This window comes from Hypanus sabinus, chromosome 7, assembly GCF_030144855.1.
Source record: "Hypanus sabinus isolate sHypSab1 chromosome 7, sHypSab1.hap1, whole genome shotgun sequence".
Classification (NCBI taxonomy): domain Eukaryota; kingdom Metazoa; phylum Chordata; class Chondrichthyes; order Myliobatiformes; family Dasyatidae; genus Hypanus; species Hypanus sabinus.
Window position 1 is genome coordinate 36,113,496 of NC_082712.1, and position 19,254 is coordinate 36,132,749.

Below are 19,254 nucleotides of genomic sequence, written 5' to 3' on the forward strand. Positions count from 1 at the left end.
GGGTGGGCCACTGATGGTGCTTGCTACTCTAACACAATAAAGAGTTGAAAATGCCCAAAGGTGCATGCTGGGTTTTATGATAGCCCCTCCACCCCACTCCAACCCTTTTAACCACATTATGCACCTTTCTATTGCTTTCTCACTTTGTGTTTATCTCACAGCTACTTAAAAGCTCCAGTCTGATTGTTTCAAATGCTTGCAGTAGCAAGTTTCAGGTCCTAACCACTCTCTAAGTAAGCACTTTTCTGCTGAATTCCCAATTGATTTTTTTTTATGTTTATGGCTCCTATTTTTGGTCATCTCTGCAAGTGACAACATTTTTTTTCGGTGACAGTACATAATTCGACTCCTATCTCCTTTCTGCAGCTGGTTAATGTGTATGTAGTTTACTGGTAATTTAAGGCTTTCTCAGGAACAGGATAGTGTGGTATACCCGTCTGCAAAATGGTTTAATACTTTTACAGTCTTTATTAGCTTATTTGTGAATGTTGGTTTGTTATGCTAAACTGTAAATAGAACAAAAGTATTTTATAATATAAACTGAATTTAAGAGTAAACTGTGGAGTGTCTGTCACCTTTCTCTTCAAATTCATTTTCATTTAATTGTCTCCCAAAATGATATAGTGCAAATTTTTCTCTATTTGTGTCACTTTATTCAGATTTTAATGGTACCCCTGTAAGCTTTGTTTTTGGTTTTTACTTTCAATTATTTAATCTTGCAGGTATACTTTCATAGTTTATTGTCACATATTGCTATTAATAAATCTGTTTACATTATAGTTAACTTTTAATAGGAAGCCAAGGAGCAGTTTTGTTGGCAGCAAAATAGTATTAAAATTCTGAGTGAGTTTTGTTCCAAGGCATGTATGCGGATTGTTTAACTGTGCTGTCATTCTTAATATTCACAGTAAAGTAATTTTTAGAGGAGCTGCATTTCACAGCAACACCTCCAAACACACTGAATGATTAGCTTTTTTATTGACCATTATAGGTGAGATTATTGTAATCTATGGTCTGAAATCAGTTTTCTGACCTATGAGGAATCATCTCCCCTTTTTATTTATACTATGACATTTGAGATAATGCAGCACCAATTATCACTAGTGCTGATTAAGGCCCTGACATAAAGTCCATATTATTATTTTTCTCTTTTTTTTCTCCCCTTGATCAACAGATAGAGATCGTTTCCAACTGAGTACGTTATCGCACTCGCTGAATACTAAAGCAGATGGGTATCTAGAGCTTCCAGACTGGCCGAGGACAGCCCCCGACCCTTCTGTCCGAAATGTGGAAGTCATTCAGGCAGTATGATTTTCTTATTTTACTGATTGTTGATAACCTAGTTAGATTATATAAGTAGCAGAGAAGAAAGCAATGATGCAGAAGATAAAGCCAATTCTAATTACATGCTGTAGAAAGTTGCTGAGTCTGTCTAAAATGTTTGTCTATAGTACCATATAAAAATATAATGTAATAAATTACTATATCTTTATACATTAACATTTATAACGTATGTAACTGCAACAAGGTTAATGTTCTGTATGTATATTCCAATATTTAATATTGTAATATTTATTTTTCTTAGTTTGTGTTAGATTATTATAAATATTGCTACTTAATCTCAAAAACACAAATGTCTAATCATATCTGAGCACATCCTTTAGTGGCCTATATTTCAGACTTCCTCCCCCCACCTTGCCCCCTCCCTCTACTTTCTTTATAGGGCCACTGCCCCCTCCTTCTTCAGTCCTGACAAAGGGTCTTGGCCTGAAACGTTGACTGCTCATTTCCACGGATGCTGCCCAACCTGCTGAGTTCCTCCAGCTTGTTTGTACATGTTGATTTTAGGCTTCTTGTTGTTCCTTCCTGCACCTTGTGGTGCATCGAGCAGAACCTTTTTTTTAACAAGTCGCTAGCTCAACGCTCAACCCCAGCACGGATGAAAAGTGTGCAGGGAGCTGGCCAGACTTGAACCCAGGACCACTCCCCTCGAAGACAAGTGTGGATGCCAGTAAACCACCAGCTGTCTGTATTTCAGCTCATACTGCAGCACAAGTTTGCATCCTTGCAACAATCTTGTTCTACTTCCATGTTCTTACAACAGAATCAGACAGCAACCCCTTACAATACAAGTGATTTATAATTGTAACTCAGATCACCATGAAAACATTAAAATCTACCAAAATATTTATACCAGATGAAAAAAAATCAAGCGCTGTTACAAATCCAATGCTTCATATCCTCTGTAGATTAAACTAAGGCCTTTGAGCATTGTGATACAACATTACAATTCAGAATGTAGCTTTTTTTTGAATTTCTCATTTGCTTGGTGATTATCAGACAAAACACTTGGTAGATTCTGTAGTGATGTCATGTGTGATGTCTCTATAGAAATGCTCTTGAAATACTCCATCCAATATAGTTATCTACATAGTTATTTAATGTGACGACACAGTTATGTAAATATTAGCATATGTTGTGGAGTATGAAGTCCTTGTGTTTGCTAAACTGTCTGGGTTTCAATGATTGTTTGATCTAAGGCCACTATTTTGCCTGCTAATTTTATTGACGCCCCTCCATTTTTGAGCAAGCAGTGTGTCACTATTCTGAAATTGTCATTCTGGAAACATGAACATTTAGAAGTGTTTGAATAAAAAGAACAATACAGACTGTCCATGCAGGTTCATTTCAACAGGAAATTTCTGGACACTAATTAGAAATGATAACCCTAATGTATCACTTTCTCTTCTAGACATTTCTTAGAAATAAATAGCAACCATGGAATTGGTATTGACTAGATTTTTTTTAATCCTTGCTCCATCCTGCACCCATTTGCCTTGTTTTCTCTCTTTTCTTTTCCATTTTGCTTTCTGTAGCTCGCATTCATTCTAATTACTTATTGAAGATTTTCTTTAATGCTGCAGCAAATCTGAACCATCTTTGTGTTTCTATGCAGACTAAGGAAGTGGTAATGCCTGTAGGTAAGCCAAAAGCAAAGAAGGACTCTTCAAAGGACAAGTTTTACTCTGACTCAGAGGAGCAGGAGGAATCCAGCGAAGGTGAGTCATTGTTTAGAGGGACTGCTCCAAATCCATTTTAGCTGCTGTTTGATGTCTTCTTCAGGGGCATAGATTTTGTCATCTCAATGATCAGATAACCCCTTTGGAAAAGTTTCCGTTCAAGTTTCCAATTTATTTTGGAGATCAAGACATATATGTATTTGCTGTTATTATCACTGTGTCCAAGCATTGTGTTCAAGGCAACTATTATAATGCTTTCCTAACATTACTCAAGAGACTACCAAACATCATATAGCAAATATCAAAAAACCAGTATGTAATTAAGGAAATCCCTGGGGTTCTGAAAGGGATAGCTGAAGAGATTGTGGAGGTATTAGTAATTATCTTTCAGTAATCAATAGATTGTGGAATGGTTCTAGGGGACTGGAAAATTGCAAATGTTACTCCACTCTTAAAGAGGGAGGGAGGCAGAAGAAAGGAGATTATAGGCCAGTTATCCAGACTTCAGTGGTTGGGAAGATGTTGCAGTCCATTATTAAGGATAAAATTTCAGTGTGCTTGGAGGTACATGATAAAATAGGCTGAAGTCAGCCTGGTTCCATAAGGCGAAATCTTGCCTGACAAATCTGTTGGAATTCTTTGAGAAAATAACAAGATAGACAAAGGAGAGTCAACGGATGTTGTTTACTTGTATTGTCAGAAGGCCTTTGATAAGGTGCTGCTCATGAGGCTGCTTAACAAGTCAAGGTCATACAGGAAAGATACCAGCATTGATCGAAGACTAGCTGACTGGCAGGAGGCAAAGAGTAGGAATATAGGGGGACCTATTCTGTTTGGCTGCCAGTGACTAATTGTGATGCACAGGGGTCAGTGTTGGGACCACTTCTTTTCACGATGTATGTCAATGATTTGGATGACGGAATTGGTCACTTTGTGGCCAAGTTTATTTAAAGACGATATGAAGATAGGTGGAGGGGCAGGTAGTGTTGAAGAAGCAGGGAATCTGCAGAAATACTAAGATGGTTTGGAAGAAAGGGCAAAGTGGTAGATGGAATATAGGGAAGTGTCAGGTCATGCACATTGGTAGAAGATTATTTACTAAATGGGGAGGAAATTCAAAAATCAGAGGTGCAAAGGGACTTGTGCAGGATTCCTTAAAAGTTGCATTGCATGTTATGTGGTGGTAAAGAAATATTAGCATTTATTTCAGAAGGACAAGAATATGAGAGCAAGGATGTAAGGCTGAGGCTTCAAAAAGCATTGATCAGACTGTACTAGGTATTGCGAGCAGCTTCAGACTCCTTATCTAAGAAAACTGAGGGTCCGGAGGAGGTTCACGAGATTGATATCGTGAAGGAAATGGTTTGAGAAGCATTTGATGGCTCTGGGCCTGTAATCACTAGAGCTTAGAAGAATGACAGAAAAACTCATTGAAATCTATGAGATATTAAAAAGCCCAGAGAGAGAGTGGATTTGCAGAAGATGTTTTCCATAGTGGGGGAGTTCAGAACTAGAGGACACAGCCTCAGAATAGAGAGACATCCATTTAGAGCAGAGATGAGGAGAACTTTTTTAGCCAGAGGGTAGTGAATCTGTAGAATTTATTGCCACAGACAGCTGTGGAGGGCAGGTCATTGGGTACATTTAAAGAGGAGGGTGATGGGTTCTTGATTAGTTAGGGTGTCAAAGGTTACGGAGAGAAGGCAGCAAAATGAGGTTGAGAGGGATAATAAATCAGCCAAGCTGGAATGGTGAAGCATCCTCAATGTGCTGAATGGCATAATTCTGCTCCAATGTCTTATAGAATCATGAGAATGAAATGGTGAATCATCTTTGAACAGTGACTTATTCATCATATTAGGAATTGAATATTGATCTATTTTGTAATTTATTCCTTACTGCATTTATGAAAGGATAGATCTTGTGTACCTAGTTCATTGTTTTAGCTATCCCACATAATAGGTGTTCAAGTGCAAACAATTGTAGACAAAATATCCTGTTCAGATTTGTTGCAATGTTACAACAGGGTGCAAAGGCAGAGTACCCTTGACTGGTTCCCCATAATAAGTACATCGCTTTGGATAGTAGGGGGACTACCTACCGGTGGGGAGCTGTAGTGACCGGGTCTCTGGCACTGCATTTGGTGCTGTTGCTCAGAAGACAAGAAGTGAAGACGACTGCAGCAGTCCATAGTTAGAGGAATAGAGATGAGATTCTATGGTGCAATAAAGAGACAGGGATGATATGTTGGCTTCCATGTGCCAGGTTCAGGGATGTCTCCGATCGGGTCTATAGCATTCTAAAGGGGGAGGTTGAGCAGCCTGAGGTTTTGGGATATTTTGGCACCAATGGCATAGGTAGGAAAGGTGAGGAGGTCCTGAAGAGAGCTTTTAGAGAGCTAGGCAGAAAGCTGAAAAGCAGGACCTTAAGGGTTGTTATCTCTGGATTGCTGCCTGTGCCACTCACCGGTGAGGATAAGAATAAGATGATTTGGTAGATGAATGCGTGGCTGAGGAACTGGAGCGGGGGGGGGGGGGCACGGGTTCAGATTTCTGGAGTATTGGGATCTCTTTTGGGGAAGGTATGACCTATAGAAAAGGGATACATTAACACCTGAACCCAAGGGTGTCCAATATCCTTGGGACAGGTTTGTTAGTGCTGTTCAGGAGGGTTTAAAGAATCTGGTGGGGGATGGGAACTGGAGAGATAGGGCTGAGGTGGGCTAGTTGGTTTATAAACAGAGGCAATATGTAGTGAAACTGCTCGCTGATGATGGGGCAAAATTGCAATCAACAGGATGAGTTGAAGTGTAAAAGGGGAACAAAATCAAGAAGGGTAATGAACACAGGACTAAATGTATAATATTTGCATGCAGCAAATAAAATAAGGTAGATGAACTTGTAGCACAGTTACAGATTGGCATGTATGATGTTGTGGGCATCACTGAATCATGGTGAAAAGAAGATTATAGCTAGAAACTTAACACCCAAGGATACACGTCCTATGGAAAGGACAGGCAAGTAGGCAGAGGGAGTGGGGTGATTTTGTTAGTAAAATATCAAATCAAATCCTTAGAAAGAGGTGATACAGGATTGGAAGGTGTAGAATCCTCATGGATAAAGCTAAGAAACTGCAAGAATAAAAAGATCCCAATGGGAGCCTCAATATGGCAAAGATGAAGTCTACAAATGGCAGTGGGAGATAGAAAATGCATGTCAAAAGTGCAATGTTACGTTAGTAATGGGGGGGGGGGGGGTTCAATACTCAGATAGATTGGGAAAATCATGCTAGTGCTGAATCCCAACAGGGGGAATTTGTAAAATGCCTAGCAAATGACTTTTTAGAGCAGCTTATGTTTGAACTCACAAGGGGACCAGCTGTTCCGGATAGGGTGTTGTGCAATGATCCAGAATTGATTAGAGAGGTTACGGTAAAGGAACTCTTAAGTGATGATGATCATAATATGATACAATTCACCCTGCAATTTGAGGAAAAGTTAAGAAGGGTGTATCAGTGTCAGAGTGGAGAAAAGGGAATTAGAGAGGAGCTAGTCAAAATTGATTGGAAGGGAACACTACCAGGTCTGATGGCAGAACAGCAATGGCAGGAGTTTCTGGGAGTAATTCGGAAGGTGCAAGAAAGATACATCCCAAAGAAGAATAAATATTTTAAAGGCTGGATGACAAGAAGTCAAAGCCAGCGTAAAAGTCAAAGGGAGGGGATATAATAGAGTACTTGGAAGTTAGAGGATTGAGAAGCTTTTAAAAAATTAACAGAAAGAAGGAAAAGGTGGCCAATAATAAGAAATCGGAATACCAAAAATTTCTTCAGGTCTATAAAGTGTAAAAGAGAGGTGAAAATAGATATGGGACTGTTGGAAAATGATGCTAGAGAGTTAGTAATAGGGGACAAGGAAATGGCAGACAAGCTGAATAAGTATTTTGCATTAGTCTTCACTGGGAGGCACTAACAGTTTGCTGGAAGTTCGAGAGTATCACAGGATAGAAGTGAATGAAGTTGCCGTTACTAAGGAGAAGGTTCTTGGGAAACTGAAAGGTCTGAAGGTAGATGGGTCACTTGGACTAGATAGTGTACACCCCAGGATTCTGAAAGAGGTAGCTGATGAGATTGTAGCGACATTAGTGATGATCTTTCAAGAATCACCTGATCCTGGAATGGTTCTGGGGGACTGGAAAAATGCAAATGTCACTCCATAAAGAGAGAGAGGCAGAAGAAGGGAAATTATAGGCCTGTTAGTTTGACCTCAGTGGTTGGGAAGAAGTTAAAGTTGATGGTTAAGGATGCAATTGGGGACAATTGAGGCACATGATAAAATAGACAAAGTCAGCATGGTTTCATTGAGCAGAAATCTTGAATGAGAAATCTGTTGAAATTCTTTGAAGATATATCAAGCAGTATTTTCAAAGGAGAATTGGTAGATATTGTGTACTTGGATGTTCAGAAGGTGTTTGACAAGGTGCCTCACATGAGGCTGCTTAACAAGCTAAGAGCCTATGGTATGACAGGAAAGATACTCACATAGACTGATTGGCAACCTTTTCTGGTTGGCTGCCAGTAACTAGTGTTGTTCCTTTTTATGTTGTATGTCAATGATTTGGATGATGGAATTGATGGCTTTGTGGGAAGGTTTATGGACAGTATGAAGATAGATGGAGGGGCAGGTAATGTTGACAAAGCTGGGAGGCTATAGAAGAACTTGGACACTTTAGGGGAATGGGCAATGAAGTGGCAGATTGACACGGTGCTGGGAAGTGTATGGTCACGCTCTTTGGTAGAAATAAAAGCATAGAGTATTTTCTAAGTGGAGAGAAAATTCAAAAATCTGAATTACAAAGGGATTTGGGAGTCCTCGTACAGATTCCCTGAAAGTTAATTTACAGGTTGAGCTGGCAGTGAAGAAGGCAAATACAATGTTGGTATTCATTTTCAGAAGAGTAAAATGTAAAAGCAAGAATGCAATGTTGATGTTTTACATGGCACTGGTGAGGATTCATTTGGAGTATTGTGAGCAGTTTTGGGCCCCTTATCTAAGAAAGGATGTGCTAGCATCAGAGAAGGTTCAAAGGAGGTTTCCAGGATTGAAAGGCTTATCATAAAAGGAGCATTTGGTGGCTGTGGGCTGTACTTACTGGAATTCAGAAGAATGATGGGGGGGATTTCATTGAAACCTGTTGAATGTTGAAAGGCAAATGGGGATATGGGGAAGGATGTTTCCGATTATGGGAGAGTCTAGGACCAAAAGACAGAGCCTCGAAATAGAGGGATGTCCATTTAGAATGGAGATGAGGAATTTCTTTAGCCAGAGAGTAGTGATTCTGTGGAATTTGTTGCCACAGGTAGCTGAGTCATTGGGTATATTTAATGCATAGACTCTTGATTAGTCAGGGCATGAAGGGATGTGGGGAGATGGCGGGAAATGGATCAGCCATGACAAAATGGCGGACCAGACTCGATAGGCTAAATAGTCTAATTCTGCTCCTGCGTCTTACAGTCTAATTTTCATTAGTACTTACGTTTGAGCATCTTGAAATAACTGAGCTATTTATAGAAGTATTTTTATTTAAAACCTTTATTTTAGTTAAGCCTTGACGGTTATGAAATGGTTCTGTACCATTTGTGAATTTGTTCTGAAATTTGAAATGACAGAAATAAAAGTTTTTTAAACCACTTACCATTCGTTCTCCAGGCAGTACATCAAGTAATGAGAGTGAAACTGACAGCAAGAGTGACGATAGTAGTGCAAGTTCAAGCGAAGATTCAAGTGACAGTGAATCAGAAAAAGTGAAAAAAAATGAAGTCAGGTAAAGTATAGCACTGCAGTATTGTTCATATCTGAAGAACCAGGCCTGCTTTTGAAGGAATCTGTTCAAAATACCACACTGAACAAGTCTCAAATCAATGAAGCTACCTTGCAAGGAATGGCAGTAATATTGACTGATTCAAAACCAGCCTAAATACATTCAGAAAAATATATCTTAGGATACAGGCCATGAGTAATTTGAGACCTAACAACTTGGGACTTTGCACATTTTCACTTTTAAGTCTTTTGTCAGAGATTGTTCACCATATTTAGTTTAAAAACTTATTAACCATGCCTTGATTGTATTCTGTGACCATTGGGCTGGCCACTGGCAAATGAGATGAATTGTGATTTATTTTGTCAAACGCTCCCAATGTACATTGCTATAAAACTGTTTAGGCAATCGTTGCAATAGTCAGCCTTGACTCAATGTTAGACTGTGGCAATGGGGAAAAAATGATGTTGCAGTGGAAAAATTATCTTTCCAACTTGTAATCAACTTGGATGACTAGTACTTTGAAATTTGCTATCTGGGAATTGAAATCCCAAACACAGGTTATTACAATGTGCAATCATGCTTTCATTAATGCTCAAGCTTTTCACCATATCTGGGGGTGTTTACTCCTATCTTGGCAGGGTATTGTTTTTGTGATAATATGTGTCAGAATGCAAGGCTAATTAAATAGATAACTCTAATAGCTTCCCTAGAGATAGGGCATGTTATTCCAATTTATCACTGGTAAATGGGAATCAAAATCAGGTTTAATATCACTGGCATATGTTGTGAAATTTGTTGTTTGCAGCAGGACCATAATGCTATACATAATTTTAAAAACCTGTGTGTGTATGTATGAATTAAATAAGTAGTGTAAAAGGAGAATGTAAAAAGTTAGGTAGTGTTCATAGGTCCAATCTGTTCCTGAAATGTTGATGGTAGCAATGAGAAGAGGGTGTGATGTGGGTCCTGAATGATGGATGCCACCTTTTCGAGGCATTGCAATTTGACGGTGTCCTTGATGCCGGGGAGGCCAGTGCCCATGATGGATCTGGCTGATTTTTAAACGTTCTGCAGCTTTTTCTGATCCTGTGCAGTGGCCTCTCTGTACCAGACAGTGTATCAACCAGTGATACAAAGTGATTATTTTTAATAGGCACTGAATATATAATAAGGGTGCCTCAGACTTTTGAACAGTACTGTATTTGTCAATGTGGAGCAGAGAGAGAAAGTTTGTAAATCTGGCGGGAGCAAGGGATGTTGGGGATGGCAAGGGTGGAGCTTCACAGGAGAGGTGTGGGACAGGTGGCACTGAAGGAGTGCAGGCACACCAATCCCTGAGACACCAGGCAAGGTCATCTGATTCCAAACAATTGGTTTATTGATCATTCCAGAATATCTCTGGTTCTTCCTGCTCCCTCCCCTCTCCCCTCCTCCTTTTCACAAACGTGATTCACCTCTCCCTGCCCCTTCCCACTCTCAGTCTGCAATAGAGACACATATCAGAATCAAGCTTATCGTTACTCGTATATGTCATATATTGCATAGTATTGTAGCTCCATTAAATTCATTAAGTGCTGCCAGCCCTAGTCAAAATACTTTACCTTGTGACTTAACTAAAGTAAGTGATCAGATCCTCAAAATGTGAACCGAGGTTCATCTAGTCGAAAGACTGTGTTTTTAAGGGCAAGGCAAATTGGGTGCCTCTGGAACTGAAATTTATGCTGTTGATTTAATTATGTGATTCGTATGGTTTTGGTCCTTTTCTGATTGAAAGCATTTAATATAGCAGTTTCAGATATTAAGAAGTACGTATGTACTACTAATTTGCAAATTAAGAACCTTACTTGACGGGCTGCATTCTTGCCTGTCGGAAATTGCAGAGATCATTGCCCTTTTCGTTCATTGATTGCTGCTGATGCTGTTGATGTACTGCCTGGCTCTTTTTCGTAGCTGACAGCACTGATTGGGGTATAGCACGTACTCTGCTCCATCTATTATAGACAGTAATTAAGGCAGCTTGCCCTGCCACCTCATAACAAATACAACATAATGCCCTAATTATAACTTTATTAATTTAAGTCAGATCTTAATGATTTTAAAAATGATTTATATTGTTTTTCTTGTATGGAACAAATGATATCCATAATTTAAATTATGTCTGTCTTTTCATTTCTCTAAAATTTAAAACAAAATACACGTACCAATAAAGTCTATTCTTTAGATTTTTGTTAGAAGTTATCTGTAGTAAGATCAACACTATTAATCAGTAGGGGAGGGAGAGGAAATGCATCAGTTTTCCACTTGGCTGACTTGTGAATTTGAAAAGTTCTGTATCTTTTGTTAAAGAACTTGGGTTTACATATTTTTCTCCAAAAGATGTTAATAGGATTCACTGTCGTTTCTACACGCTCAATGTATTTGCAAGGCGTATTTTCACACTGGTGTTTCATATAGCTGATTGATCAGTCAAGTGTTAACTTGCTGTGCTTCCATGCACTCTAATGCTTCACAAAATGATGGCTGCTGCTTCCATTAAAACTCCTTCTAACTCAGCACTGAATAGTGTAGTCATGCAGATATTGAATACAATTGACAGTGTAGAAAAGTCAGCACTTAGTCATTCACACATTCCTGTGGTTTCAGGGTGGAGAAATGTAGCTTTAAGATACATTTAATTTTTGCAATAATGTTCACACATATTTTGCTGTGGAGTATTCTCTATCACATCTCTTCTGCCTTTAATATTCAAGAATTTAATTCTCCTTCATTGTGTTCTGTTAAAAAAAAATCTTCACCAATCTCCATTTAAGGAGTATTTCTTAATTTCTCCTTAATACTGCTTTTGTCTCATATTTAATATCATAATATCACCATTTTGTCACAACTGAAAACAGTCTTATCATATTTGTCCCTCTCCGGACCATTTGTAATCTTGAAAGCCGTAAATGATCACTGGTTAATCTTTTGAGCAAGTCCTACCTACTTATGAAAGCACTTAAGTATAAATAGATATTATTTTGATCAGCAAAATTGTTTAAATTATATCTGTCTTTTCACTTCTATAAAAATTAAAAGAAGTTACCATTACAGTTGTTCATCATATGAATACTTAAAGGAAAAACATTATTTTGCTTCAATATTATTATACTTCAATAATATTCCAAGTATTAATCTTTATACGCAGAAACTGAATTGAAGATTTTTTTGAAGCACGTCAATTGAAAATGACAAACATGTTATCGATTTTAATCCTGATTTTTCTTCAGCAATGTTTTCAGTGAAAGTTCCATGACAGAAAATGGCAAAACTAAATCCAGAAGGATAAAATCTGCAAGTACCAGTGAGTCAGAGGAGAGTTCATCAGAGGATAGTTCAGAATCTGAATCTGAGAGTGACTCTGAAGTCGACAACATCGCAGACCAAAAGGTAATGTTAACCATTTGTTAATTGGATAAACAGGGATAAGCCCTCTGGGTGGATGGTTTTTATATAATCGTTACCAATGTCATTGTTATTTGATTAACAATGGAAAAAATGGCAGTAGATTATCATGTCAGGATGTGTGTAATTTAGTAGAGAGCTTGTAGCTACTGGAGTTTCCTTGCAGCTGGTATACTTGTCCTTTGTGATCCAGGTTGTGGGTTTGAGAGGTGCTGGCAAAGTGCCTTAAGTAAGGGACTACAGTCGTAGAGTGCCAGTGGTGAAAGAAAGAAATACTCATTGTGATAGATGAAGATCAGTTAAGTAGATTGCATTTTCTTAGATGATGTTCAATTTCCTGACTTGATGGAGTTGCACTCACCCACTCAGGTGGAGAGTATTGCATCATTTTCCAGACTTGTCCCTAGGATAGGCTTCAGACGTGTCAGGAGGTGGGCCATTACCGCAGGATATCAGCTCTTTCAGCCCCATTACTTATTTTCTTGGTCCAGTTAAGTTTATGGTCAGGTTGTTGGTGGTAGGCTGTCAGTGATTGTCTAAGTTAGTGGGTTGGATTCTCTGTTGGTGGTGATACTCATTGCCTGTTACTTTTGTGGTGAAGTCTTGTGCGGTGCGAAGGCATCGAGGGAAGAAAGGAACATTGCTGTAAACAGATGAGAGAACAAAGCAATCAATTCTTTTAGATCACTTCTGTTACTCCTAGAACCCAAATTCAGTATAATTTTACTGAATTACCTGGCGATCCATTTAGCAGGGAATGCTAGCTAATGCTGGGCAAGTGTAACAAAATTATAGTATAGTGTAAGTAACAAAAAAGATAATTTTATTGAAGTCTATCACTATAAATGTAATTGTAGTCTCAACTAAGTTATAACACACAGAGTTGAGGTTAATATTGCAGAAAATATTATTTCAATTTGTGTTTGCTGTTCAAAATGGGCAGTTCTGGCTTAAATGTGGCATTCTAGTAATCACATACAGACATCGACTCCTAAATAATTTCTGCTTCAGCAAGGGAGCCCTGAAATGCAGTTTTCCCTTCATAGAATTTTAAATAAAACCATAGTTTAACCCCCTGGGTCGCCTCAGGCTCGCTCAGCTCATTCTCGTCTAGGGGGAGCAGCCTTCGGCCCCGCCAAACTGGGTAATCAGCTGGTGTGGATGCTGTGTGATGTCCCCGCCTCGCCCAAAAACAGACAGTACACCATATGCGATTAAATGAGTACAATTTATAAAGGTTACTATAACTAAATGATTAATAACGATACAGTATATATGAAGAAAAAAATAAAGAAAAGGCGCCAAACTTATCACCAAACTTCGTGCACAACCGTTGGAGCTCAATTACTGAAGTCTTCTGGCCACCATTCGATCCCCTCCGAACTCCTCGACTCGCAGCTTAGGACCATCCGAAGTGGTCAACCAAGCACATCTAGCTTCATCTCCTCTCCTCGGAGTACTTCCTGGCCTCGGACCCCCGCTTGGGGTCCGTTCCTCGCCCAGCTTACAGCATCACGCCCTCTCTCTCTCAGCCCCTCACGCTGATCTCCCCAAAAGCCCGCCAACAATAGCTTACAGACTCAGAAGAAAGAACAACATTAATCCCAATTGGTTTACAAAGGAATACAATTCTCGTTATCAGTAAATTTTAACCCAAACAAGCTTCCAGCACTCTCTCGCAACAAAGAAGCATTCCTGCTTTTAACAAAACAAAGAAGCCATTTTGATTACATCACAGTAACAAAGAAAAAAGAAGAAACCCCCTTTACAATAGGATATAAGCAGAATCAGGCCTTACAGCCTATTGAGTCTGCTCTCCTATTCCAGCATCTCTCAACCTCATTCTTCTGCCTTCTCTCCGTAACCTTTGATGCCCTGACTAATCAGGAACCTATCAACCTCTGCTTTAAATATACCCAATGACTTGGCCTCCACAGCTGTCTGTTACAATGTCTCTCATCTCTGTTATGCTATATAAATTCAATTCTTGAAAGCTGTCACAGTGCATATTTAGTGGAATTTTACTTTTTTCTACTTTGTACCTTTTTGCTATGCAGGGTGACTGAATAATTCATATGCTTGTTACACAAGCATTGTAATAAATAGAACTAATTGATGAAAGCATGTAATTATTATAAACATGTCTCACAGGTTTTTCACTTTACCTTCTCCTATAGCATCCCACGCACTCCAAGGTCTCCTCAAATTGAGCTCAACAGCCCATTGCTTTCCAGATCTCCCTTACCTCATGGGAAGCCCTTAAGCATTTGTAATGCACAAGCCACAGCCCTTCCTCTATTCAGGGTGTGCGCTAATTGACGAAAGGAGCCAGTGATTCTTTACTATCAGCGGTGCTGCAGGGACCAGCTTTGCCAGTAAGCGAGCAGTGGGAAGTGTATTTTGACTTGAAATATGGAAAATGAACTGCTAGTAGCTGAAATGAAAATTCTAGTGCATTACAGTATTTTTATCCACATCAGAAAATGCTTCACAACTTAGTGAAGTGATAATACATCATGAATTTGTAGAAAAATACTGAGTTTAGTTAGTTTATATGTTGTCCACATGCTTATACTTGGAAGCGCTCATGGAATTTTATGACACTTGTAATTTTTGTTTGCAAAGTTTTAATTTTCTAAAGTGTAAATTTGAAACTTAAGATTTTCTGAAATCTTTTCAGTTAACAATAACTCTTCAGTCTGGGCACACTCAGCAGGTCAGGGAGCATCTGTTGAAAGTTGAAGCAAAATTAATGTTTTGAATCTGACTATGGATCTCCCATCTGAAATATTAGCTTTGGTTTTCTTTTCTCAGATGGTGCCTGACTTGCTGAGTGTTTCCAGCATTTTCTAATGACATTAGAAATAGAAGTGGACCTGTTGAGCCTAAGATGCCATTCAGTAAAATGGCAGAAGTAACCTGTGAGTTGGGCTCTCTCGTCAGCCAAATCCCCATAAATCACTGCTCCATACGGTTTAAAATTCTTCTTTTTTTCAGCCTTAAGTATAATTATTCGGCCCTCAAGGACAGAAAATTTCTAAAATTTATATCATTCTGAGTGACGCAATTCCTCTGCATCTCAGTTTTGTTGTTGGTCATTGTTCTAGACCAAGGGAAGTGTTGTAGGAACACCTATGTATCTTACACATATGAGGTTAAAATTATATTTGCATTATATCTTTATCATCAATGCAAATAAGTTTTGGTTTATAACTTACGCACCAAACATGGACTGAACTTGTTGCTGTGGCCAAGCTATCCTCTAGTTTAGGAAGTCTCAGTCTAGATATTTCAGAGTCATTTTGGGCTTTCACATCCATTATGTACTTGGCATTGAATGTCAGCGCAGAGCGATCTGCAAGCTTCACTGCTGCAAAACTTGAAGGATGGAATGCAAAGTTTAACCTTGATTATTGTAAGGTTAATCATTATTGAAAGGTGCTTTTGTTTTTTTTAATCTTGTGCAATTATTTTACTTTTTACAAATTTGTAGAGGGTAAATAAGATTAGAAAAGTTAAATGTGTGGCTCAAACATTAGTGTAGGAGTAATGGTTTCTGCCTTTTGGGGCACTGGAACGGACTTCATTTGAACTATGCTGGGACCAGTGTTCTGATGAATGGCATCACTCGGATTTATAGACACAGCTTTAAACTAATTTGGGGGGTGGAGGTGTTTTTTCAAGAGATGGGAAGTTTAATAAATCAAAAAGAAATGAGAGGGCAGTGGCACAGAGAAGTTAAGGGGTGAATGAAAATCAAAACTGACAGGAAAGGCAGAAAATATAAGCAGAAGTGTGCAGCAGCAATTGGAATCGGAGTAACAATTGTAAAAAGTCAAAGCTTAAGGCTCTTTATCTGAATGCATGCAGCATTTGTAACAAGATAGATGAGTTGACAGCACAAATCGAAATAAATGAGTTTGATTTAATAGCTATTACAATGATGTGGTTGCTGGGTGACTAGGATTGGGAACTCCATATTCCAAGTTATTTGTTGTTCCATAAGAACAGGCAAAGAGGGAAAGGAAGAGGGTTGCTAATTCAGGATGGTATCTGTGCTGATTAATGAAATGAGAGAAGTAGATCATGAAGTGTAATCGGGTAGAAGTCTGGAATAGTACGGCAAGGAGATATTGCTGGGTCTGTAAATCCCTTAAATTGTTGCCTCACAGTAGGACAAATGTGTAAGCCATGAAATATCAGTGGCATGTAAAAACAGAACATGAGTGATTTTGTTCTGCCAACTGATCGGATTTATCAGCAACACAAAAGATTCTGCAGATGTTGGGGATCCAGAGGAGGAACTCAGCAAGTCGGGCAGCATCGATGGAAAGGAATAAATGTTGATGTTTTGGGCTGGGACCCTTCATCGGGATGAAGTCTTGATGAAAGAACTCAGCGGAAATGTCAGCTGTTCATTCCTCTGTGTAGATGCTGCCTGAGCGGCTGAGTTCCTTCAGTATTTTGTGCTTGATTGGACATATTACCTGCCAGGCTACCATGGGAAAGCAACTTGTGAAGTGCATCAGGGAACCTTTCTTAGAGCAGTATGTTACAGAACTTACCTCAGGCTAGACTGTTTTAGATTTAATCATGTGCAGTGGATTAGGATTAATAAAAATCTTGTAGTTAAGGATACTTTAAGGAGTAGTCATCACAACATGGTAAAATTTAAAGAACACCTTGGGTAGAAAGTGGTGTCCCCTACTTTAAGGGCAATTGTAAATCTATGAAGGAAGAATCATCTCGAGTAGGCTAAAGGTCAGTGCATGAACGGTGGTAACTATTTCATAAAACCCAGCAGAAATTTACCCCTATCAGAAGGAAAAATTCGGTGTTTATGTTTATCAAGGAGGTTCAGTAGAATGTTAAATGAAAAAGTTAAAGCAAAATACCAAAATCTAGTGGTGGGCCAGAGGCCTAGCAATTTTTCAGGAACCAGAAGCAGCAGAATTAAAAAATTTATGAAAAGGGAGAAAATTGATTATATGTAAAGTAGTAAGAAATATCAAAACAAACAGCAAGAGATTTTATGGATCTTCAAAAGGCAGAGGTAAGAGTGCAACACTTGGGGAGTGAAGCTGGGGAATTTGTAATGGGAAACTAATTGAGAGGGTATACTGTGATGAATATATGTAGATGCTACAAGTCTGGCAATTAGAGATTCACAGCACCTTAAGACCATAGGATATAGGAGCAGAATTAGGCCATTTGGCGCTTAGTGTCTGCTCTGCCATTTCATCATGGCTGATTCATTATTCCTCTCTGCCCCTATCTCCTGCCTCCCCTCTTTCCCCACATCCCTTCATGCCCAGACCAATCAAGAATCTAACATCCTTTTTGCCTTAAATATACATGAAGACTTGGCCTCCACAGCTGCTTGCGTCAACGAATTCCACAGATTTGCCACTCTCTGCTTGAAGAAATTCCTTCTCATCCCCGTTCTAAAAGGACACCCCTCTGTGGTGAGGCTTAGACTGGTCTTAGCCTCTCCAATCATAGGAAACATCCTTTCCACATCCACTCCATCAAGGCCTTTCACCATTCAATAGGTTTCAATGAGGTCACCCCTCATTTTTCTGAATTCCAGTGAATACAGGCCCAGAGCCATCAAACGCCCTTCATATAATGACCCACTCAATCCTGGAATAATTTTTTGAACCTCCTTTGAACCCTCTCCAGTTTCAGCACATCTTTCTAAGTTAAGGGGCCCCAAACTGCTTGCAGTACTCTGTGAGGCCTTACCAGTGCTTTAAAAAGCCTCACCATTACATCCTTGCTTTGATATTCTTGTCCTCTCAAAACGTATGCCTACATCACATCCACAGACTCAACCTGCAAATTGACCTTTTGAGAATCCTGTAAGAGGTCTCCCAAGTCCCTTAGTGCCTCAGCTTTTTGTATTTTCTCTCCGTTTAGAAAATAGTCAACCCTTTTCATTTCTTCTTCAAAAGTGTATGACTATACACTTACTGACACTGTGTTCCATCTGCCATTTCTAAGTCCATTCTCCTAATCTAAGTCCTTCTGTAGCTCCTCTACTTCCTCAAAACTACCTGCTCCTCACTTATCTTCATATCGTCTGGAACATTTCAATAAAACCATCAATTCCATCATCCAACTCATTGACATATAAAGTTAAAAGAATCAGTCCCAACACGACCACTGTGGAACACCACTATTCACCAACAGCCAGTGAGGAAAGGCTCCCTTTATTCCCACTCTTTGCCTCCTGCCAATCAGCCACTGCGTTATCCATGCTAGAATCTTTCCTGTAATACCATGGGCTCGTAGCTTTTTAAGCAGCCTCATGTGGCACCTTGTCAAAGACCTTCTGAAAATCCAACTGCACAACATCAACCAATCCTGCTTGTTATTTCTTCAAAGAATTCCGACAGATTTAACAAGAAAGATTTTCCCTTGAGGAGACCATGCTGACTATTGCTGGCTACAGCCTATTTTATCATATGTCTACAAGTATCCTGAGACCTTATCCTTAATAATCACCTCCAACATCTTCCTAGCCACTGAGGTCAGACTAACTCTTTCCCTTCCTGAAGAATGGAGTGACATTTGCAATCTTCCAGTCTTCCAGAACCATTCCAGAATCTAGTGATTCTTGAAAGATCATTATTAATCCCTGCACAACCCCTTCAGGCATCTTTCAGAACTCTTTCAGAAAGTTCTTTCAGAACTTTCAGAAGTGTACACCAGGTGACTTAATTACCTTCAGACCTTTCAGTTTCCCAAGAACCTACTCTTCTGTTAGGGATAACTTCACACTTTTCATGACCCCTGCCACCTGGAACTTGCACCAGACTCCTAGTGTCTTCCATAGTGACGACTGTTGCAAAATACTTAGTCAGTTTGTCTGCCATTTCATTATCTCCCATTGCTACCTCTCCAGCAATGTTTTCCAGTGATCTGATATCCACTCATGCCTCTCTTTAACACTTTGTGTATCTGAAGAAGCT

At 39.2% G+C, this 19,254-nt stretch overlaps 1 protein-coding gene across 2 annotated transcripts in view; it reads left to right on the top strand.

Moving 5' to 3' along the window:
• The window catches only part of ap3b1a (adaptor related protein complex 3 subunit beta 1a), a 251,519-nt gene that overhangs the window by 139,113 nt on the left and 93,152 nt on the right, over positions 1 to 19,254 (top strand). For both annotated transcript variants that reach the window (XM_059974482.1, XM_059974483.1), the window contains exons 17-20: positions 1,175 to 1,305; positions 2,957 to 3,059; positions 8,728 to 8,842; positions 12,106 to 12,265. In XM_059974482.1, the coding sequence (XP_059830465.1) occupies positions 1,175 to 1,305; positions 2,957 to 3,059; positions 8,728 to 8,842; positions 12,106 to 12,265 (509 nt within the window). The remainder of the gene's footprint in view (positions 1 to 1,174; positions 1,306 to 2,956; positions 3,060 to 8,727; positions 8,843 to 12,105; positions 12,266 to 19,254) is intronic.